Source organism: Camelina sativa, chromosome 11, assembly GCF_000633955.1.
Source record: "Camelina sativa cultivar DH55 chromosome 11, Cs, whole genome shotgun sequence".
In the NCBI taxonomy this organism is placed as follows: Eukaryota; Viridiplantae; Streptophyta; class Magnoliopsida; order Brassicales; family Brassicaceae; genus Camelina; species Camelina sativa.
The window spans coordinates 13,714,058-13,739,559 of NC_025695.1; the positions used below are offsets into that span (position 1 = coordinate 13,714,058).

A 25,502-nucleotide genomic window follows, 5' to 3' on the forward strand; every position below is an offset into this window, starting at 1 on the left:
TCACGCAAATAAATTAATCTTTATACTTCGAGAGGTAATCTGCATTTTTTTTTAAAATAAATATACTTGTTTTTAATTGTAAAAAATGACCTCTTTTAGTTTTCTAGATAACTAAAAATTGAGAATTTTTCAAATTCTGTTAACTAATTTCTCCAATAGAAATCAAACAAAAATACAATTGATTAAAAATATATTTTGAATAGTTTAAATTTCATAGAAGAGGAAGATATGAAAATAGCTTGTATATTAACAATATTTGGATTCATTTATAGAGGTGAACCTCCTTATAAATAAAATAAAAAATCGGTATAAATCATTGTAATATTAAAAACCCAAAATATCTTATTATATAAAACTTCGTTCTCAAAGTTAGTAACTCACCAAATCGTGACACGTGTTAGTTTTAAGGTCAGAGATCAAAGTTAAAATCTCACAAGATCCTGACACGTGTCAGTTTTAACGATTAAATATCAAAGTTAGTAACTCATCAGATCGTGACACGTGTCAATTTTAACGATCAAAAACCACAATTTTCAAGCTTGGTAAAACGAAACATAAGATAATTTTAATCGTATTATATTAAAAAACTTTGTGAATCCTAAAAGTAAAAGGATCGTAAATACACCCCTCTATATAAACAAATAGATGATGCCATATTTTACACCAAACAAAATAATTTCTACTAGCTTTGTTTTTCTTGGTAAAATTTTCTTCAAATGTAAAACAAAACTATTAACAGTTTAAAAAATATTAAAAGGCAATTTTAAAATTTAAACAGCTTTAATTTTTTAAAATATCATTATAAGGAAATTATATAACAAAATATCATAAAATTCGAAATTATAATATTTTTTATTATTTTAATTTTAAGTTGCTAATTTTACAAAAAAAGATTACTTTTTATATAAGGTAAACAATGTATCTATATACTTTTTTTTTCAACCAAACAATAAATTAAAATGAAATTCCTCGGTTAGTTGTCCAAGCTGAACGGAAGGGGTTTACAAAGGAAACTTCAGAGATAAGAGAACACGAAGCACATGCAAGACAATCTATCTTCATATTTGACGCACGCGGGTTTCAAGAGATACAGAATAGTGGGAAGGACTCCAGCGAGTTAAACTCATAGAGCAGCTTGGAGAAAGACGGTCAATCTTTAGAGACTGCACAATAGTGAGTAACTCAGCACAATCAGTCTCGAAATGTTGACAAGCGATCCCTGCAGCACGTATGCGCTCCATGACCCACAACAACGCTTCTAACTCCAAATGTAGGGGGGATGGGTTCCGTCTTAGACACTTGGCCCCCAACAATAAGGTTCGCTCCTCACCAACGCAACACCACCAGCCCAATCCTAAATGCACATTAGCTGCTTTCCAATAACCATCAATATGACAACCAGGTGAAGAAACCTGGACATCTGAAGACGGGGATGGAGTTGACATGACCGTCGTAAAAGAGAGCGCCTCTTCCTAGACTAACTTATCGCCCAAAGCCTGAGCAATTCATTCGCCTCGATCTCTAAACCTTGAATAACTTTTTTTATTTATGGCCTTCCTGATTACCTATAAAATCCATGGTAATTGAAGAAGTTGATCAGGATCACCCTGTTGAGAGGCACCCCTCCAGAAAACAAAATCCAAATTCGAGTACACCGACTCATATGGAAAACCTTTTGACGACACCAGAGTCGGAGATAAATCTCAAACTTCACATGAGCAAGGGCATTCAAAAAAACATGATTAATAGTCTCAACCGCAGAATCATACCTTTTACACCAAATATCACATTGGACAATTCGGTGTATCTATTTATTTTATAGATAGTTTTTACTTACTAAATAAATTTACTTTATATTCTTTGTTAAGTTTAATTTTATTTTAAAAACTCTAAACCTCCACATCGGACGGGTCCTAATCTAGTTTTTTATAAACCCAAACCGACATAATTTCGTTATAATTATAAAATTAAAATTCTAATCTTTATTTTAATTGTAAAATCTAAATCTTAACCACTCATTTGTAACAAACTTATATATAATTTTGATTCAACTGTAAAATCCAAATCTTAATTTTTATTTCTAAACTTTAACCCATATATAACTTCGTTTAGTTGTGAAATTTAAACTAAGCTAATATTTAACTTTCTTTAATTAAAAGTATGCATAATTTGTTTCTTTAATTTGTTTTACTTTTTTGAATTTAATTTTGATTTATTTTTTAAATGTAATATTACATAGAAAATTTTGATTGATTAAAAAAAGAAGAAGTTAATAAAAATGTTTACCTCTAGGATGAACCCAATTATTTTTTAATCAATGGTTGTTTGTCAAAAAAGAAAAAGAAGAAAGAAAGTAATCAATGGACCTGTGACAAAAAAAAAAAGAAGAAGTAATCAATTTCTTAAAGGGCTGATGACAATGATGAGGTCAATAGATCATAATTTTAGTTAAAGTCTCTATATGGGCCAAATTATCTAACAGATTATAGTTTCGTTTTGATTACGCATTTACTTCTCACACGCTCAATTAACATTAGAGCCCAAAAAAGAATTTATTTAAAGAAATCAGTAAACAATCTTAATTTGATTATATTTATTTTTCTTTCCTAAACCTTATATTTATTTTTCTTTCCTAAACCTTAGCAGAATAATACAAAACCAAGACTATTTAAGAAGAACTAAGTTAACATCCGCGCTACGGGAGAATTTTTTTAAATTAATATTATAAAGAAGAAGAATCATCAAATTAGTTCCTATAGTAATATGTTAAGGTAAATCTGAATATTTAATAAAATATTTATCCTAATTTTTTTTTGTTCAACTATTTATTTAATTCCATAATTTGTATATACTGTATGTACAACTATTTATTTAATTTCATAATTTTTAAATGGTTACAATCTTAATAAATATTATATTAACTCATCTAATCCTGAAACGATCCGACCCGTTTTTTTTTTAAATAATAAATAATAGAAATAGTAATAATAATAATAAGTAAACTACAACTAGTGGTCCATACCCACTAGCCACCTAACCACAAACACAATCAACAGCGGAAATAACTAATAACAATATCCAATAATTATAACATAAACAATATCCAATAATTATAACATAAACAATATCCAAACAATCAACCAACATGAATCATAGAACCAGCAACCTAGCAATGTCAGACAACAACCAATCGAGTCCCTAGAACATCCTCCTTTTCATTGCCTTGATTCCACGATCACACTTTGCCTTTACCTGCACCACAAACACAAATTGAAATGTATGAGTATTTTATAAACACTCAGTAAGGCAATCATCCCATCTACTGGGATATACACACAAGCAATAGAGACATCTCTAACCATCAACCAACAACCAACAATCAACAATCAACAATAACAAACCAGGACTTTGCATCGACCGACACCAATCATGCATCAACTGACACCAGTTGGGGTTGCGTCGACCGACGCATGATATGCATCGACCGATGCAAGGTTCACTTGCTTCGACCGATTCTCCCATTGCATCGACCGACGCATGCTCAACATAGCACGAAAACCCTAGGTTTTACGTTCCGTCCTCGCACTTGCATCGACTGATGCACATGCCGAGCATCGTTTTCCCCGAAGCTTCTCGCCGGATTTTCGTTCCTACAACCACAAAACTCGATCCCAAGCCACATGAAAGCTTCCTAACGTCCCAAATAACATTCTAACAAGCCAAACAACACAAAAACAAGCAGATCAGAGAAATCTCCAGCTTAGATAAGCCATGGTCATGCACTTACCTTGCCAAGACGATTCTGAACCTCAAACAAGCAAGAAAACACTTCCAGGAAGCTCCTGCAACGATTCCGGCTACAGATCTCTACATGAACAGCCTCAAACTCCCAAAATCTCACCAAGAACACTTAGAACTCTTTTCCTCTCTTCTTTTCTCTCAGAAACGGCTAAACTCGTCGAATGAGACAAAACACTCGAGTTAAGGGTTTTTCCTAACCCAAAACGTAGCGTTTAACTTAAAATCGTCTGCACTAAACCGGCTATGCATCAACCGATGCAATCCCTAAATCGGAATTTCGGTTCGCGGATGTTACAAATCCTTATAAAATAAAACTATAAATATTAAAAAGTAAGATGATATTATTAAAGAAAAATGTTTATTATGCGGTGTACAACGAGTTAAAATACCACGGGACATTATTATATGATGGGACGAGTTTGGATCGATATTGATAGAAATCTAAAATTCCATTAATTCAAAGCTACACGGTCAAAAACATCATATTCATTATTTTGTCGACACTATCAATATTGAGTAATATACATATTTACTAAGTTGAAATTAATATTATGTAAAAAAAACAAATTGTTTCACAGTATACCGTGGGCTCAATCTTAAAATTACAATCAAAATACAAATATGCAATCTTAAACACTAAACTAAGCTAACAAAATTGACAAGTAAATAAAACTTAAAATTTTTAAAAATTAGTAATAAATAATTAGCTCCGCCGTTTGGGCGGATTAAAAACTAGTGTTTGTTATACTATATGGATCAAAGTAGAATTAAATTATAACTAAATATGTTTCTTTAAACAGCTTTGACGTCATATCTTCCTGACTCAACAATCCTCCCCTCCCGCATAACCTGAAAGTCCATTTATTTCATAAGAACAAGTTTGAGTCTTTGGATTTCGATAAGATAAAACATCACAATACCAAAAATCAACGCAACCTGTTTTACCTTTTAATACATGAAAAAGTTTTTTTATTTTTCTATCCCTTGTTACCTTGAATATATCTGAACCGGTATGAGCATCCACTGCGCTAAAAACATTGTCAAGCAAGTATACAATGCATTCCTGATAGACCGCACGTGCGAGCTGTATACGCTGCTTTTGCCCTCCGCTGAGGTTGATACCGCGTTCCCCAATCTCAGTCTGATCGCTAAACTCCATCATTTGTAGGTCTTTGTCAAGGCAACAGACATTGAGAACGTCTTCGTACTTTGTATCTAACTATTGGAAGACCAAACTGTCCCGTTTTTGATCCATGATACATAACCTGTGCTACCAAAAACTCTCACTTAAAAATAAATGAATCAATCAAATGTTCCGAGTGTTAGTTCTCTAATTCCCCAAACTACATAAACAAAAAAAAGTCAGCACCTGCCCCAAGTCCTAATAACCCAGAAAGAACAAAGGTTTCCCCATAATCAAAATCAGGGGTCTCCACCAATTCCATATATCAGATTCATGATACAAAGAGTGCAAAACAAATTTAAAAACTCTTTAATCTCAATTTCACACAAATGAAATACCACAGAGAATCGAGTAGAATTAAGGGATGCGTTTTGCTTCAAGCCATGTTTCTTAATCAGATAATCTTCTACTTTATGTATGATAATCTCCTTCTCCATCTTCTCTCTCAACATCCATCTTCTCTCTTAACATCCATCTCTCTCTCGTTTTTCAGATTTTTCTTAGTCTTCTGCTCCGTCTCCGATTAATCTTTCTCAATCTTGATCCATCTTAATTTTGTTTTTGTTTTTGGATTAGCATTTTTTTATGGGAAATTGGCATAAATAACTTACAAAAAAAATTATAATTCATTCACTAACCAATGAAAGGTAATATACTCTATATTATCTATATTATATACTATTTTAACCTTCCCATAACCACAACCCTTACCACCTTGCCACCATCACCTTTACCCCCTACCACTACCACTACCATCTCTTTACCACCATCACCACTAGAATTCTCAATGTACTAACCTTTAGGGTTTAGATTTTCTCCAGCCACTATCACCGGTCGCCACCACCTCCGGTCACCGGTCACCGCCACCTCCGATCTCCGGCCACCACCATCTCCGACGACCTTTTCCGGTCACCATTCCTGACTACATTCTACGATCACCATTTCCGGCGATCAACTCCGGCGACCAATTCCGGCGAACTTCTCTGGTGACATTTTCCGGCGACCATCTCCGGCGACCAACTCTGGCGATTACCTCCGCCGGCCATCCCCGCCGGCCACCTCCTCCAGCCACCTCCGCTAGCTACCTCCATCGGCCACCTCCGCCAGCCATATCTGCCGGCCACCTCCGCTGGCCATCTCTGCCAGCTACTTTAGCCGGCCGGCCACCATCACCACCATCAACCAACACTACATTGGTAATTTTCTCTGTCCCTAATCTTAAATTCCTATTTTTTTTAAATAGTTGGTTATTTTCTTCTATAGTTTTTTTGTTTTGGTCAGTGAATTAATTCACCCTTTATTTTTTATTTTGTGAATTCATGTTATATGACGACAAATTATTGTGATGTGTCAAGAAGTAAAGGAGAAAAATGCTTAGGTGTAAATAAACGAAACTGAACTGTACTAATAAAATGATTTTATAGGCAGAAAAATAATCTGATGTATCAGCTTCAGATTAACTTAAAATGCTTAAGTGTCTAACACTAAGAGAGAAACTCATCATGTTTTTATCGTGGTGATGTTATTTTTAGTAATTACACAAACAGAAATACAACTATATTGTCGGAAAATAGATATAAACGGAAAACGTTTAGCTGATCAAATGAGTGACATTAACATATTGATTTTAGTTATATCATTTCCAATTGAGAACTATATTGTCGGAAAATGGATATAAACGGAAAGCTATTTTTTATTTGCAATCGGTTTTTTTATTTTTAACTAACGTCGGCAAAAATGTCTTCCCTTTAATTTTTGACGAAAAGAAAAGTAATTACTTTTTGGGGATCTCTTTTTTTTTTGGATACGAATCGTCACATATAATATGTGCATAAATATTAGCAAACGTGAATCCACACACGCATACAATCACTCTTTTACATGTCAAGCCATGTGCCAAAAAAAGGGATTGAAATGTTTAAAAAGTTAAATAAGAATAATACTAGAGCATCCTTTGGATGACAATAAAGAGAAAGATGGTTCTAAGAAGTGACTAAAGAAGTATATGCACAACCCTATATACATGGCCAACATATATATATATATATATATACAAACGACAGACATATATTATGAAATTACAGTGTAAGATCAGCGACCAATCTCGTTATGTACAATAAATTAAAGCTGTATAGTGTAAAATCTACTTTAGAAAAAAAAACGATGTATGACTAGACAACATGTTGGATTTCTCATTTTAGAGTTGTCTCTTTATATTATTTTTGTCATTATGATAACAAACGCACAATAGGTTACTTGCTACGTACAGAACGTTACTCTATAAGGTTCAACAATGTGATTTTTTTTTTTTTTTTGGTTACTGATTAGGTTTCGATTTAAATGGATACAATGTTTTTCGATCAAATTTTGGGTTGGCCTTACAAAATAAAGTAAACAAAAACGAATTTGCTCAATGCTAGTATAGATAATTTCCTGGATGCCTATGAGTCCAATGCAGCGCCATTTGGGATAAGAAAGATTGTGATTTTTGATGTACATATACGAAATCTTGTTGTATCTAAATAATAGCACTGATTGGTAACCACTTTACAAAGCTGTACAAATATACAGTTTTAACATTTACCAATCACAAAAGTTGTACCAAAAGTTTTTTTGTACAGATTTTATGTACAGTTATTTATTACAGTTTTGCACTATTTTGTTATAACTTACAGTTCTAACTTACAGCTTTTTGTACTGCTTTATGGATGTTACTAATCATACCCTATATATTTAATGTTTTTTGGTTAGTGCCTAAACAAAATTACTACATAATTTTTTCTTTTTTTTTAATCAACCAAACATTAATTAAAATAAAATTTTAAGATTGGTAGTCTAAACTGGAAAAAAAAAAATTACAAGACTTCGAACAATAACGTTTTAGAATACAGAATGAGACAATCCGTGCTAAAATTGGACGAACGAGGGAAATTTATCTTTTCAGTGGGTTTCACATATGGAGACTCTTACATATACTCTGATCTATACAAGGTACCATTCTCCGATACATAACTAAAATTCTAGAATATAAGAGTCTAAAAGCTTATGACATCACATTATACAACTAGTTGACAAAAATAAAATAAAAGAAAAATATACAACTAAACAAACGATAAGCTGTTTCAAATATAAAAATTGAAATCTCATTATAAATGTCTAATGTCTTACGTGTCTTATCCTTTAATGTCGCACCCAAATTTATATACATATTATAAAATATTTTAAATTCTCTTTTTTCTTGTCGTTCACACAAAAAGGTAGAGGAAAAGGAGAAACATACACATAGATTTAAGGCCCTTTTTACGTATGCGCGTCATAAATGACGAACACTTTGATTAATATATATTTTTTTAAATTTTAATTAGCGTAAAGAAAAAAAGCAAATTTTTTACTGGTTATCGAGAAAGCAGTATCGCCGATGGATAAGACCTTAACTTTCTCTCTTATATCGTAAAGGTTATATTTTCTTTCTTATATCTTCCCTCTTAAGCCTTATCCATTATCCAACAAAAATTCAATTTGTAGGCAGCTTTATGAAAAAAAGATTCGAGTAATGCTTACACCATTTTGACTCGATTATATGTATTATATGTTTCCACCATTGATTCGAAATGGCCCACAATATCTGTTTTTAATATGACGTCAAATATACCTTATTTTTGTCTAATATATGAACCCAAATCAAGTACAATTATATGTGAATATCTTGGTAATATAAGCTGTCATAACTCCTGTATACAGTTCAATTCAGATATAAAATGTAAGTTTATGACGTCAAAAATTAACGTGTAGGCGCATTGTAATTAAACTATATTTTCACTTTTGGTGCTTAATATCTTTCATGAAGATGAAATTTGAATTTTTGATCCGATGAATTACATATTGTAAGCTAATAAACATATAAAAACATGTCGGTCGTCAGGCAAGTTTTATTGTAGTGGTTTAGGCTCACCGTGTGTTCGTTAATGTCCTTGTTAAAAAAAGTAACCAAAAAAAAAACAAAAAAAAAGAAACAGTTAAGTGTCTTACCTGGAAAGTGGAAACTTCTTTTTCTGACCACTTTCAATGATATCCAGCTTCCGCCAAGGAACCTCTCCCCGCCATAACACTTCGTGAAACGTGAATGATTCATGCGGGAGAATTTAACGGTACCTTATTATCACCTCGCAAAGCAAGCGCACTGTGGTCCAAGTTGGAGATGGTTAACTAATTTTAGTCATCTATCACTATCAAATCCCAACAGTTAACTGGGATCAGTGATACATCATACATTTGTAATACCATACCAAAGAGATATGGCAGGATGTCGAGCATATAAAACTGAACCAAGTAAAAACCTATAAACACTCTCTTTTTTCACGTATAAAAACCTTTTAATTCTATTGCATGTAGATACAATTTATAAGCTTTAAAACATTCCTATCGGTGCTTTGCTAGTTAAAAGCTCCTATGTCATTTTCTTTTCTAGACGCAGATTTATTACTTCCCAAATGTTCATTCAACAATTCTACAACGGAAGTATAGTAAATAATTAACACAGTAGATCATGAATAAAATATAAACCAAAATTGTTAACTTTAATCATTACAAATAAATAAAAACTTGTGTCATATATAATAAATCAAATTTTCATTAACTTTTAGTCTTTTACACATAGACATAACCTAACACAATCTGTTCGGCCGTGTATGGTATATACTTATGTCATCTATCAAATCAATCTATGGAACTGCCATAAGTCGACCGGTCGTCCATCCCCAGCCACGAAATCAAACTTTTAAAACGACGAACTAAAAGTTTTCAGCTAACTATAAACAGGCCAATCTAGAATATTGACCCATTTTTACATATATAATTCTAACATCGAATTATTACTGATTTCTTTAATTATGACAAGTTCAGTCGCTTGAGATGTAGATTTCTTATAAGTTGTATTCATGCGTTCAAATAAAACGGCCCTTGGTGTCGCGAAAAAGAGAGAAGATTTCGTATTAAAAATATAAAAAAGAAGACACTACGGTATTTTGGATTAGATCAATACCGCCAAAAGTTCCACTATAAAACTAATGTAACTTTTTTAGCTAGCCACCCTTTCGTGAAAACGAATTGACTATATCGTACGTGATCAAGTTTAACCCTTTATTTTTTACCAATTTAAAAATATAGTAAGTAGAAATCAATTGGCTAAAAAATCAATCGCCCAACCAGATACAGGCAGTTGCTAATATTTTGGTTTTATTGTATCATCATCATCAGGTGATTAAAATAAAACTGATGGTTGAAATTGACTGACGGCTCCAAGTGTGTGACACTTCTCCGCCAACTTGTCTTATTCCCCTCGAAAGCAGGTTAGCAACATAATCCTTAATTGACCATTTTATTATAATTTTAATTTTAAATTTATTAACGCGATGCTTTTTAGTAGTTGTTCGTCAATTTATACATATCCTCACAATTGTGAATTGTCCCGTTTGATTTTACAAGTGCCTGATCAGCATTAATATATTGGCTTTTGCCTCGTGAAAAAAAAAAAACAAAAGTTAAAACTATACTGGCTTTTGTCTAGAGGAAGTTTCTCGTCCTCTATCATCTTAATTTGAATACGATATTATCGTCTTGAGAAATTGTCATATACAAATATCATCAAGGGTTTGTTCCAAAAAAATAATAATTAACAAGTGTGACAAAAAAGAAAAAAGAAAAAAAAAAGAATGTACAACAACAAGTTGAAAACCCAAAATGTCAATATCTTTAAGTCTTTTAATTTTCTTGACCATTTGTGGTGCGCATAATGGTTTGTGTCTTACAGAAATTATATTTTGGATTTCTTGTTCTTCACGTGCTTTGAGGACTAGTATGAATGTTCGTCCGTGGTCTCTCGATTGCATTAAAGAAATATATTACATTTTCCAGAAACTTTAAAGTTGAAACGGAGGAGGCTTCCTTTAGTGTTACTATTGACACGTCAAGTCAAATCGGATCTCCAATTAGCTTTTGTCGAAAGAAATTTAGCTGATGGTATAAATTAGGCTAGGATACACTTGCGGTCAAGATTCATGCGAAAATGTAATTGTTATTCTTCGAATCGTTTGAAGTTATGATTAAACTAACCACCATTAACATGTGAACAGAAAAATTAATGATTCTTTCATTTAGTATAAATAATAAGAAAAATAAACAGTATTTTTCTTTATGATTGAGTATTTTATATGACATTAATAGTTGATTATCAGTTAAAAGAAAATTCGAATTTCCTGGACTAGGATTTAGTATGACTGGAAAAAAAAAATCTATATAACCTTGAAATAAGTCAATTTTTTTTGTTTTAAGAACTAGTTGAAGTAAGAATGCTTAAATATTAAAAGTTATTGTTTTGATATATACTTTTATATATTTTTTCCTTCCGGATTGACGTAGAATAAGCTTTTGGTGTGTAGCAAAAGATTGTTTATATTGACGACTACTCACCTACTAATTGAAACGGATTTTCAAATATTATCCGGTACTTTATGAAAATTCTGCAATAATATTATATACGTCCACTTAATTATGTATATCCCATTCTATTCTACTTTCTTTTTCTTAATTAATATTATAACATTGCTCACTTTTTTTACCAACCCAATGGCTAGCACAACTTGTATAACACAGTACATGTAATGAAACCAAAACACACACGAATGTGTTTCCATACATGTGGATGCAATTTCTCTTTTCATACGAGTCTCCATCAAATACTAATTAAAGAAAATTTACATACTACACAATATAAATGTTTTATATAACCTAATATATTTCTTTAATAAGAAATCCTTCGTTGTGGTTTTATAGATAGCCGTCGTCAATGGATAAAAAAGGCATAAATGAGAAAAGCAATATAGGGAAGGCAAAGCTAAACAATTTATTAACATAAAAAAGATTAAAAAAACATAAAACTTCAACACTAAACCATTTCCTTTTACACGAAAAAAAACACGGAAAAAAAAAACAAGCGAAGAAAAGTATTCTTCAACTTGGCTTGGCTTATTGTGTATGGTCTATATATATTCCATTACACCCTCTCTTAAAACCCAAAACCTTCACAATCTTTTTCCTCTCTCTTTTTCTCTCTCTCTTTCTTTCTTCCTCAACATGACATCAAGAACATTCACAAGACTTTCCAATCTCATTCATCTTTTTCTCATGCTTTCTCTCGTTTTCTCAGGTGAGTTCATTATTATATATATATGAGATTTTAAAATCGAGCTCTTAAGTTATGAACTACGTTGCCGCGTTAATTATGAATGATGTGACATTATGATTTTCTAAAAGTTTCGATTCTTTGTTTGGAAATAAATGCAGGGAATATACTACAAAGAGTAACGTCTCTTGGCATCAATTACGGGCAAGTTGGGAACAATTTGCCTTCACCGGATAAAGTCATTAACCTCTTGAGATCTCTAAGGATTACCAAAACAAGAATCTACGACACTAATCCTCAAATCCTTACTTCCTTTGCAAATTCAAACATTGAGATCATTGTCACCATCGAAAATCAAGTTTTACCTATGTTACAAGATCCTCAACAAGCTCTCCAATGGGTGAATTCTCACATCAAACCTTATGTTCCGGCCACTAGGATCACCGGAATCATGGTTGGCAACGAGCTTTTCACCGACGACGACTCTAGTTTAATAGGGTAAGTTATAATATTTGAAAATGAGATCTTTACACTGATTTCACTTTTTCTAAAATAGTGCTTTGTCACTTATAAGTTATAACAATCAGTCAATCACATTTGAAAAAGAAAAAAAACTTGCTATATTGTTTTTAAGAGTTAGATGTAATGTTTTTTCGTCCACTAATGCTAATTTTGATGTATTCTCTTCTTTTTTAATAAATAGATATATGGTGCCGGCGATAATCAATATACACAAGGCCTTGGTCCAATTAGGTTTAGACAGATACATTCAAGTCTCGTCTCCGAGCTCTCTTGCCGTCCTCGGCGAATCATATCCTCCATCTGCCGGAAGTTTCAAGCCGGAGGTATCCTCCGTGATGCAACAACTTCTAGCTTTCTTGGAAGCTACGAAATCTCCCTTTTGGATCAATGCTTACCCTTACTTTGCCTACAAAGATAACCCAAAAGAAATCCCAATCGATTACGTTCTATTCAACCGTAACATTGGCATGACCGACCCGAACACGAGACTACACTACGACAACATGATGTATGCTCAAGTCGATGCAGTTGCTTTCGCAGCTGCCAAATTAGGGTACCGTAACATAGAAGTTAGGGTTGCGGAAACAGGGTGGCCTTCAAAAGGAGATGCTGGAGAGATTGGAGCGTCTCCTATGAATGCTGCCACGTACAACCGTAATCTTATGATGAGGCAATTCGCAGGAGAAGGAACTCCAGCGAGACGAAACGAAAGACTCGACGTTTATATATTTGCGTTGTTTAATGAGGACATGAAACCAGGTCCTACTTCCGAAAAAAATTACGGTATATTCCGACCAGATGGTTCATTAGCTTACAACTTGGGTTTTTCTACAATGTCAACAACGACGGCGAATTCAGAAACTGTCACTTACTCATCCTCTGCCACTAAGGTACAATTTAGTATTCTATGTTCTGTTTTATTCGAATTTGGAAATATCGGGGTCCTAACGATCAACGAGGATAAATGTTTGTTAAATGTGTAACAATGAATTAATTCTCTGTTTTTTCTTCTTCTTTCAGGCAAAGAGGAACTTGGAGTATTGGACATTTTTGATATTGGCGATGATTCAAGTTGTAATGTCGAGACTATTTTAGAGAAAGAGTATCGAGGATATAATAACGTGATTGGTTAGGATATATTTATGTGTAAACAATTTAATTATTTAAGCTTGAAAAATATAATCTCATATTCAATTCAATATTCCAAAAATCAAGTCGGTCAATAGTTAAAAAATTATAAATTTATTGTTGTCGTTTAACAAGTAAATTGACATATGGATATTAAAATAATTTGATACTATTAATTAATAAACAAAGTTTATTTCTGAAGAAAAACGTATATCGGCGTCTTGACGTACATGAAAAGATTTGAGTAGCTTTGACCCTTAGGCATAGAATCGATAAACAACAGTCGGTTTAGAATCAACCATATAGGCATATACTATATTTATTTCTCTAATTCAAGAAATATGAATAACCTTAATTCATTTATATATAACTTTGGATATATATTGAATATAAATTCCTAGTTATAATATGAATATTAGAATGCAAAATCTATGCATTGGAGTGAACGGTACGAAGAATTGGAACTGATGCTAAGAAAGAAAAGAAGAAATTAAAAGCCATGAAACAAGAGCTTATGCTCACGATGCAAATACACATGCTCATTTCCAATTCTATCGGCTTAATATACTCCCTTGTTTTTGCCCGCAAGACGATGCGTTTTTGGCCTTGAAATATGAGACAAGTATGCTCTTTTTCTCCATCTTTATTAATTCTCCGTCGTCTCTATCTTATTTTGCCGACTTCTTTAGTTTAGTTTTACAAAAAATATAACAATTAATTTAGCCGCACGTACGTCAATTTATTTTAGTATGCTAGTATTATATTTTGATAATTCCTTAATAAACAATCTTGATGAACAATTAATCATGAAAATTATTTTCATACATTGGAGTATTGGACAGTCAGAAAATCAATCGATTATTTTCCATATATGATATATCTATATAAAAAGTAATAATGTTTGTAAAAGAAATGAAAATTACAAAAGTGCCATGGGAGGAACAAAATCGTTTCACGTACCGGTTAACGATCTCTAAGGTTGTGTTTGTGTAGAAAGATCGCAAAAGAGAGTGGTAGCGGAATTAGGGTTCTGGTTATGGCATGGAGATGAACCGGAAGGAGGTACGAATCCTTTGGGAAGCATAACCGAGAATGCATCCGGTCGAATCGGATGGTTTAAGCCGTTACTCTTCTTGGCCATCATCTTGAAGTAGTCATCAGCACGATGATGAAGACCACGGCGACGAAGACTATGACGATATTCATAGTAGTAGTAGTGGTGATTGTAACGACGACGGTGGTGGTGATGATCACGTTGCAACCGCCGGTTTAAGATGAACGGTATCGTTTTCTTGATGTAGACGAGTTGGTGCGGTGATTCGTTGCCGTTGAGATAGGTTTCTTTCTTTTGTGTAGTAGTAGATACTCTTGTTTCTTGATTCGGAGATGATGATGATGATGGTGAGGTGAGGAAGACGAGAGTGAGAATGAGAGAGACGATGAAGATTTTGAGAAGGCTCTGTTTCATCAAATCATCCATTGCGATTGTGGATTGAGATAGAGAGTATAGTTTCTGTTTATGAAAGAGAGAGTATAATGAAACATAAATGGAAGCGATGCAGTATATATGTGACTAGGTGGTTCCAATATTTATAGTGAATTAGCTAAATACTAATGAGTTTTCTTTAGTTAAACAAACCTACAAATGGTTAAATTAAATCAAACTTATAATTTGATTAATGGAAAATGAGTAGGGGAGTGATTTAGTAGTGGCACATTGACCATTTACGACATTCTTTTCATGAAATAATTATGTATTTAGAAAATGAAGTAACCAAAACTTTAATTCTTATTCCCTCTGTTTCATACAGAGTATCATTCTACACAGATTTTTTTGTTTCACAAAGAATGTCACTTTATATTTCCAATGTAATTTTTTACATCAAATTTCTTATTCTACCCTTAGCCCAAACCTCTTTTTATTAAATTTGAATGATTAATTACTCATTAAATAAGGGCAAATATGTATAATTCATTTTTTTCTTAATTTGTGTGTAATGTGTCAAATGACACTCTTTGTGAAACAGATGGAGTATTAATTATAATGATGTTTACTAACCTGATAAAACTATTTTTTTTATAATTATATAATGGACAATTCTTGGGTTCACCCCTAGGGGTGAACCTTTCTTATTCAGCCCATCTTAGTTAAAGAAACAAATTATTGATTAAAGAAATAAATTATGTATATCAGTTAATTTTATAATTATTAATTCTAAACATTATATTATAATTTTAAATTATAACATCTAAACCCAAATCACTCTTTTTATAAACTCAAATTAAAATACAGTTTTCTTTAATTGTAAAATCTAAACCCTAACCACTATTTAATAAACCCAAACCGACATATAATTTTGTTTAATTGTAAAATCTAAACCCTAACCACTCTTTTGTATCCCAAACCGACATATAATTTTGTTTAATTGTAAAATCTAAACCTTAAACTCTAACCACTCTTTTGTAAACCCAAACCGACGTATAATTTCATTTAATTGTAAAATCTAAACCCTAAACTCTAACCACTCTTTTGTAAACCCAAACCGACACATAATTTTGTTTAATTGCAAAAACTAAACCCTAACCACTTTTTTGTAAACTCAAACCGACATATGATACAATTAAACGAATCTAAACTCTAATCATTATTTTATAAACCTAAACCAACATAATTTCCTTAATAAAAAATCTACAGAATTGGTTTCCTTAACTTGTTTTGTCTTTTTATTTTAGTTTTGATTTACTTTATAAATATGAAATGACATGGCAGTTTGTTGTGTTTTGATTTGTTAATTAAGAGGGGGTGAATGAGAGTGGTTCACTCCTAGGGTGAACCCAAGAATTTTTCTTATATAATTACATTTTAAGGGTTTAACTGTACCATTAACAAACGGATTTTGATGCGGCTATTTTTCATGGTTAACATTTATGATTTAACCGGTCGTATTGCTTACGGTCCGGTTATGATTTAGAAATGGTCTGAATTGTGTATTATGTATATACGAATAACATAAGAACTGCAAAATAGTGGTAGATAAATATACCCAAATTCTTAATAACTTTAATCGAAACTAGCCCATCACGGTATCATCTTTTAGGTTAAAATATATAGTATAAATTTGAATTATATATGATTATACCGTAAAACACACATTAGAATTAGAATATATATGGTGATCATTTTTTTATTTTCAATGCGTACCAAGTCACAGACTCTGAGCTAGCGTGATTTTAGAAACCAATGTATTGCCTATTTGCCTTTCCATAGAGTATCCTATTATATAAAGCTTGTTGTAAAATATTTAGAGTGGACTTGCATAACCGGCCCGTTACATGTCTTATTCTATAAGGCCCATCGGCTTTTCTTCCTTATGTTAAAATCAGTTTAGGAATTAGAAAAATAAGGCTTAGCCTTCTACTATATATATGATGTACTAATCGATTCATTAATAATAATAAGAAGAGAAAATCTCCTTCGAGTTTCTCTAGTTTACAACACGTTATCAGCACGAGGTCGCTCTAAAACCCTAAACGAAAAATCCCTAAAACCCTATAGCCGTCGCACATCTTCTCCTGCCGTCCAAGCTCTCAACCGGATCAAGTTCGTGACCAGTTCGAGGTTCGTTGCTAGTTCGTGATCAAGTTCAAAGTTAAATCCGAGGTCTTTAGCTCCCGGATCAATTCCACTCAACCCCAAACGGTGTAAGGTAAATAAATCAAACTCATGGGACATAGATATATATCGAACCTGATCTTAAATCTATAAGAACCCTAAAATCTACAAGTAAACAATCAACAAACAAAAACCCTAAGCTTTGAATCCCTAAAACCCTAAAACTTTAAAATCGATTGTTGTGAGGTTTAGGATTGCTTAGATTGTTTGCAATTACACAAATTGTATCATGTTTAAAATCCGGTTGTGATTGCTTTTTTGCTTGAGAATTGTTTGCATGAGAACCTTAGAAATAGAAACCTAAAATCGAAAAGAAAAAAATATTAAGTTGTTTGTTCTAAGTTGTAAATCCGATTGTTCTTGATTGTTTGTCTAAAATCAAAACCCTAAAATCAATCCTTAAAATCGGAAATCCTAGAGAATTTTTGTCTCCTTAAAATTTGTCATTATCCTGTTTAAAGAAAAAGGAAAATTTAATAAAAGAAAATCTTATCTAAAGAAAAAAGGAATTTTTCTAAAACCTGAAATTATGTGCATATTTCCTGTTCATACTAGAATTTGTCTAGGATTGTTTTTCATGCATAACAACCACGAAAATATTGATAAAGGCATGTCATGTTTCAGTCTCAAATACCGCATGGCTTAAAGTTTAAATTGATGGCATGTTTCGGTCTCAAATACCGCATGACCTAAGACTAAAATAAATGTATGGTTCGGTCTCAAATACCGCATGCTAATGATCAGATGCATGTCTTGTATTGTGTAGATGGCAAAGCTAAAAAATCTCCAATATGCTGTCCTTAATGTCTCTGGAGACAATTACTTACAATGGGCATTGGACACTAAGATCAACCTGAAATCAAAAGACCTATGCGAATGCATTGAGGATGAGAATGATTGCAATGAAAAAAGTAAATATAAGGCGATATTACATATACGCCATCACCTTGCTGAGAGTCTCAAGAACCAATACCTTACCATAGAGAATCCTCTTGACCTTTGGATAGAATTGAAAAACAGATATGGACACCAAAAGACGGTGCTCCTACCAAAGGATTAATTCGATTGGAAAAATCTAAGGATCCAGGATTTTAAATCTGTGGATGAGTATAATTCAGAGCTATTTAAGATAGTCTCGATCTTGAAATTATGTGGTACGAAAGTTACTAAGGAAGACTTGCTAGAGAAAACATTCTCAACCTTTCACACTAATAACATACTGCTTCAGCAACAATATCGTGAAAAGGGGTTTACGACATATGCAAGTCTAATCTCTTGTTTGCTATTTTCTGAGCAGAACAATGAGTTATTACTAATGAACAGTGCAATGAGACCTCCTGGTTCTGCCCCATTACCAGAAGCCCATAATGTTTATATGACCAAAAAAGAGCCTCAAGGGCCTAAAGAAATTAAAGAGTCCAACTACGTCCGTAGAGACAAGTATCACGGCCGTGGCCGTGGTAGAGGACGTAGTGGTCGTGGCAATTACGAAGTAAATAATTATGATGGTCATGGCCGTGGGAATCGATCAGACTTCGGTCGTGGTCGAGGTAGAGGACGCGGAATTTTCAAACCGCAACATAAGACCAAATCCATTTGCCTTAGATGTGGTATGGAGAATCATTGGGTAAAGACATGCAGAACATCTAAGCACCTTGTTTATCTCTATAAAGAGAGTCTAAAAAAAAGAGAATCCAAAAGCTAACCTGGTTCATCTCGATGGTGAAGAAGATTTCGACCATGAGAATGATGACCAATTGGATTATAAGACTTTAAATTGTCTAGGAGAGGATAATTAAATTTAAAATTGTCTTGATTTAATTTTTATGTTTTATACTTTGAATTTTATTGAACTATGATTTTGGTTTAAATTCAATTATATTATTACCTTTAAATATTTATTTGTTATGCTTTTATGGCTAAAACATAATTCTTGTCCATATTGAGAAATGGCTGAGGACAAGAATATAATTGTGGTGGATAGTGGATCAAGCCACACAATTTTGAAAGATAAGAGATATTTTGCATAATCTCATTTTGAAAAATACCAATATTAGCACAATAGCGGGTATAACAAGTTTAATTGAAGGCTACGGACATGCACATATTTTATTACCAAATGGCACACATCTTGAACTAAGTGATGCCTTATATTCACCAAGCTCAAAGAGAAGCTTATTAAGTTTTAAGGACATTCGTTTGAATGGTTTCCATGTTGAAACAAAGGGAGAAGGAAAAAAAGAGTTCCTATATATTACTGAAATTACCCAAGGACATAAGAAAGTCCTAGAGACTATACCCGCACTAGCTACTGGTCTTTACCATGCTAAGATTAATATGATAGAGGCTAATATGGCAATGAACAAGATGTTCAATGAAAAATTCACTTTATGGCATGACCGGCTTGGCCATCCGGGTTCTAACATGATGCGTATGCTGATATTAAATTCACATGGGCACACCCTAAAAGAGAGAAGATTTATCCCTAAAAAATCTCACGTGTGTAGCATGTACACAAGGGAAACTCATTATAAGGCCATCACCAGGCAAAATAACTAAATGGATTTTCCACTTAAGACTATACGTCTAGACAATGCTGGTGAATTTACATCCCAAGCGTTTAATGCTTATTGTATGTCCATGGGGGTAAGTGTGGAACATCCCGTGGCACATGTACATACACAAAATGGATTAGCTGAATCCTTCATTAAACGGATCCAATTGATTGCTCGACCATTACTCCTAAGGTCGAAGCTTCCTGTGTCGGCTTGGGGACACGCAATATTGCATGCATCAGAACTTATACACATCAGGCCATCTAGTGAGCATAAATATTCGCCATCCTAATTATTAACGGGTCATGAGCCAGACATATCCCATCTAAAGACATTCGGGTGNAGAAGGAAAAAAAGAGTTCCTATATATTACTGAAATTACCCAAGGACATAAGAAAGTCCTAGAGACTATACCCGCACTAGCTACTGGTCTTTACCATGCTAAGATTAATATGATAGAGGCTAATATGGCAATGAACAAGATGTTCAATGAAAAATTCACTTTATGGCATGACCGGCTTGGCCATCCGGGTTCTAACATGATGCGTATGCTGATATTAAATTCACATGGGCACACCCTAAAAGAGAGAAGATTTATCCCTAAAAAATCTCACGTGTGTAGCATGTACACAAGGGAAACTCATTATAAGGCCATCACCAGGCAAAATAACTAAATGGATTTTCCACTTAAGACTATACGTCTAGACAATGCTGGTGAATTTACATCCCAAGCGTTTAATGCTTATTGTATGTCCATGGGGGTAAGTGTGGAACATCCCGTGGCACATGTACATACACAAAATGGATTAGCTGAATCCTTCATTAAACGGATCCAATTGATTGCTCGACCATTACTCCTAAGGTCGAAGCTTCCTGTGTCGGCTTGGGGTCACGCAATATTGCATGCATCAGAACTTATACACATCAGGCCATCTAGTGAGCATAAATATTCGCCATCCTAATTATTAACGGGTCATGAGCCAGACATATCCCATCTAAAGACATTCGGGTGTGCCGTTTATGTACCGATTGCACCATCACAGAGAACAAAGATAGGACTTCTAAGGAGGATGGGAATATATGTTGAATATGATTCTCCCACCATTATTAAGTATCTTGAGCCAACTACGGGTGATTTTTTTAAGGCCAGATACGCGGATTGTTAGTTTGCTGAATCCGAATTTCCTATGTTGGGTGGAGAGAAAAAACAAGCTGGTCAAAGAAATATTATTGAATCAAACATCCTTAAATTGGCAAGATCCTCAGACTCTAGCATGTGATNCCTAAAAGAGAGAAGATTTATCCCTAAAAAATCTCACGTGTGTAGCATGTACACAAGGGAAACTCATTATAAGGCCATCACCAGGCAAAATAACTAAATGGATTTTCCACTTAAGACTATACGTCTAGACAATGCTGGTGAATTTACATCCCAAGCGTTTAATGCTTATTGTATGTCCATGGGGGTAAGTGTGGAACATCCCGTGGCACATGTACATACACAAAATGGATTAGCTGAATCCTTCATTAAACGGATCCAATTGATTGCTCGACCATTACTCCTAAGGTCGAAGCTTCCTGTGTCGGCTTGGGGTCACGCAATATTGCATGCATCAGAACTTATACACATCAGGCCATCTAGTGAGCATAAATATTCGCCATCCTAATTATTAACGGGTCATGAGCCAGACATATCCCATCTAAAGACATTCGGGTGTGCCGTTTATGTACCGATTGCACCATCACAGAGAACAAAGATAGGACTTCTAAGGAGGATGGGAATATATGTTGAATATGATTCTCCCACCATTATTAAGTATCTTGAGCCAACTACGGGTGATTTTTTTAAGGCCAGATACGCGGATTGTTAGTTTGCTGAATCCGAATTTCCTATGTTGGGTGGAGAGAAAAAACAAGCTGGTCAAAGAAATATTATTGAATCAAACATCCTTAAATTGGCAAGATCCTCAGACTCTAGCATGTGATGCAGAGGTCCAAAATATTATACATTTGCAAAAGCTAGCTATTCGATTGCCAGATTCCTTTGCTGACCCAAAGAGAGTAACAAAATCGTACATACTACCTTGTAATGCACCAATACGTATTGATGTTCAAAAGGAACACAATAATCAAGTTGCTACAGAGTCTAAGGCCCGTTTGAAACGTGGTAGACCATTAGGTTCCACAGATAAGAACCCTCAGAAATCTAAGAAAGGTGCAAAACAAATCGAGGTTAAGGAAATTATAGACATGGCCACGGAAAATCCTAAGGTACCGAATGAAGTTTGAGACAATGAACCTCAAGGACCTGAATGTATTGATAATAATGAGATCTCAATCAATTATATCATGTTTGGAATACAATAGAACCGTAAGAATGTCGACATTGATGAAATATTTGCATACAAGGTAGCACTTGAGATAAATGAGGATCATGAACCCACGTCTATATTAGAGTGCACTCAAATTAAAGATTGGTTAAAATGGAAAGAAGCCATTGACGTGGAGTTAAGTTTATTAAAGAAAAGGAATGTGTTTGGTCCGATCTTAAGGACACCATTGAATATAAAGCCAGTTGGACACAAGTGGGTTTTTGTAAGGAAGAGAAATGAGAGTAATGAAATCGTGAGATATAAGGCACGACTTGTAGCACAAGGATTCTGTCAAAGACCAGGAATAGATTATGAGGAGACATACTCCCCTGTGATGGATGCAACGACTTTAGATATTTGCTAAGTCTGGCTATAAGAGAAAAACTGGATTTGCGGTTAATGGATGTTGTAACCGCATACTTATATGGTCCACTAGATAATGAAATTTATATGAGATTACCAGAGGGTATTGAGCTCAAAGATAAGAGTGGTTCTCAAGAACAATACTGCATAAGGCTAAACAAATCCCTTTATGGACTGAAACAAAGTGGGCGTATGTGGTACAATAGGCTAAGTGAGTACCTAGCCAAGGAAGGCTATAAGAATGATCCCATCAGTCCATGTATTTTTAAAAGAAGTTTGCAAACAAAGGATTTGTAATCGTAGCAGTATATGTGGATGATTTGAATATCATAGGAACCTCTGGGGAAATCGCCCAAACAGTTGATTATCTCAAGAAAGAGTTTGAAATGAAAGACCTAGGTAAAACTAAGTTATGTTTGGGATTGCAGCTTGAGTACATAAATAATGGAATCCTTGTGCATCAAATGGCATATACTGAAAAGGTACTCATGAGGTTTAATATGGACCAAGCTCACCCATTGACTAGCCCAATGGTTGTAAGGAGCCTTGATTTGGATAAAGATCCATTCGGTCCAAAGAAGGACAATGAAGAAGTTCTTGGTCCTGAATTGTCATACCTCAGTGTTATAAGAGCGTTAATGTTCTTGGCTAGCCACACTAGACCAGACATATGTTTTGCCGTGAACCTCCTAGCTAGATTTAGCTCTTGTCCAACCCAAAGGCACTGGAACGGTATTAAACATGTATTGCGTTACCTACAAGGGACGACATATTTGGGTTTATATTATACTAACTATAACAAAGAAGGTTTAGTTGGTTTTGCTGATGCAGGTTACTTATTAGATCCACATAACTCAAAGTCTCAAACCGGCTATGTGTTTACACACGGTGGTACATCGATTTTGTGGCGTTCTATGAAGCAGAGCATTGTGGCCACTTCATCTAATCATGCAGAGATTTTGGCAATGCATGAATCCAGCCGTGAGTGTGTTTGGTTGAGATTGATGACTCAACATATCAGGACAAATTGTGGCATGACCGACGATAAGGAGCCGACGGTACTATATGAAGACAATATGACCTACATCGCACAACTCAAGGAAGGATATATCAAGGGAGATCAGACGAAGCATATTTTGCCAAAGTTCTTCTTCACACATGAACTACAAAAGACCGGACAAGTTTAAGTGGTACAAGTTCAATCATGCGACAAATCAGCCTATCTCTTCACCAAATCATTACCGACATCAACATTCAAGAAGCTCACGCACCAGATTGGAATGCGGAGACTTAAAGACTTTTAGTGATGCTTAGAACAGGGGGAGCAATGCGTGCTGTACTCCTTTTCCTTCACCATGGTTTTGTCCCACTGGGTTTTCCTGGTAAGGTTTTAATGAGGCAGCACCCCAAGCGTATTGCGCTGATCCTTTAGCATCGGCACGGTTATGTCATCCAAGGGGGGGGTGTTGTAAAACACTTGGAGTGGACTTCCATAACCGGCCCGTTACATGTCTTATTCTGTAAGGCCCATCGGCCCTTCTTCCTTATGTCAAAGTCGGTTTAGGAATTAGGAAGATAAGGCTTAGCCTTCTACTATATATATGATGTACTAATCGATTCATTAATAATAATAAGAAGAGAAAACCTCCTTCGAGTTTCTCTAGTTTACAACAAAGCTTGATGTCAAAATTACTCATTAACAAAATTGTGACACGTGTCAAATGTATCATTCAGATATTAACACATGTCAATTTTAAATTTATTAAAATCTTAAAAACTAAAAATGTAAAAATTTAAAACTTACCATAAAAAGGTTTTATATAAAAGTAAAATAGAGAAAGAAAACCTAATTTTATTTAAAAATTTTTAAAGAAAAAAAACCTTTGTAAACTTCCAAATATAAAACAAAGTTTTGTTTATAACAGTTTTAAAAATATTAACAGATTTAAAATTTAGAAAGATCATTATAAGAAAATTATATATATATATATATATATATATCATAAAATTCGAAATTGTAATATTATTTTATTTTTAAGTTGCTAAATTTACAAGAAAAATTATTACATTTTATATAAGATAAGAAAAATGATTATGAAAATTATAAAATTAATTATTGCTTCTAAAAAATGTAAATACTCACCTTTACATAAAGAAAAATATTGTTGAAGTAAAAAAAAAATAGATCGTCTTATATTTTTTCACCAATCAAATAATTTATTTAAAAAGATTGCTATTGTAATATATAAGTTAGAAGTATGTAAGATTAACATATGCGTTTAACTATTAAAAATGTTAAAGTGAAGAGACATATAATAGATTATTTAACGTGTTCATAAAGACAATTTGTTGGTAGTAGTAAAGATTAAAAAGTATATTTTAATAGTAAAATATATTTGTGTGTACAAATACACTTTTAATGGTAATGTAGATAGTAGATTTATAAATGGATATACATAAGTGTATTATAGCAAAAAAAAACAACTATTTTCTATAACTAAAATTTTATTTTTTTACTTTTATACATTGTTTATACTTACAAAAATAATTAAATATATATTCTTTGTTAAATTTAATATGTTCATAAAGGCAATTTGTTCATAGTAGTAAAGACTAAAGAGTATATTTTAACAGTAAAATATATTTGTGTATACAAATACACTTTTAATGGTAATGTAGATAGTAGATTTGTAAATGTATATACATTAGTGTATTATAGCAAAAA

The 25,502-nt window shown here is 33.4% G+C and overlaps 2 protein-coding genes across 2 annotated transcripts; one reads left to right on the plus strand and one right to left on the minus strand.

Moving 5' to 3' along the window:
- On the plus strand, positions 12,049 to 13,920 carry LOC104723236 (glucan endo-1,3-beta-glucosidase 14-like). Its single transcript, XM_010441567.1, has 4 exons — positions 12,049 to 12,188; positions 12,326 to 12,662; positions 12,868 to 13,576; positions 13,707 to 13,920. Exons 1-4 carry the CDS (start codon positions 12,116 to 12,118, stop codon positions 13,779 to 13,781), a joined length of 1,194 nt encoding a protein of 397 aa, XP_010439869.1. The 5' UTR covers positions 12,049 to 12,115; the 3' UTR covers positions 13,782 to 13,920.
- LOC104723237 lies at positions 14,710 to 15,370 on the minus strand. Its single transcript, XM_010441568.1, has one exon. It carries the CDS (start codon positions 15,292 to 15,294, stop codon positions 14,788 to 14,790), a length of 507 nt encoding a protein of 168 aa, XP_010439870.1. The 5' UTR covers positions 15,295 to 15,370; the 3' UTR covers positions 14,710 to 14,787.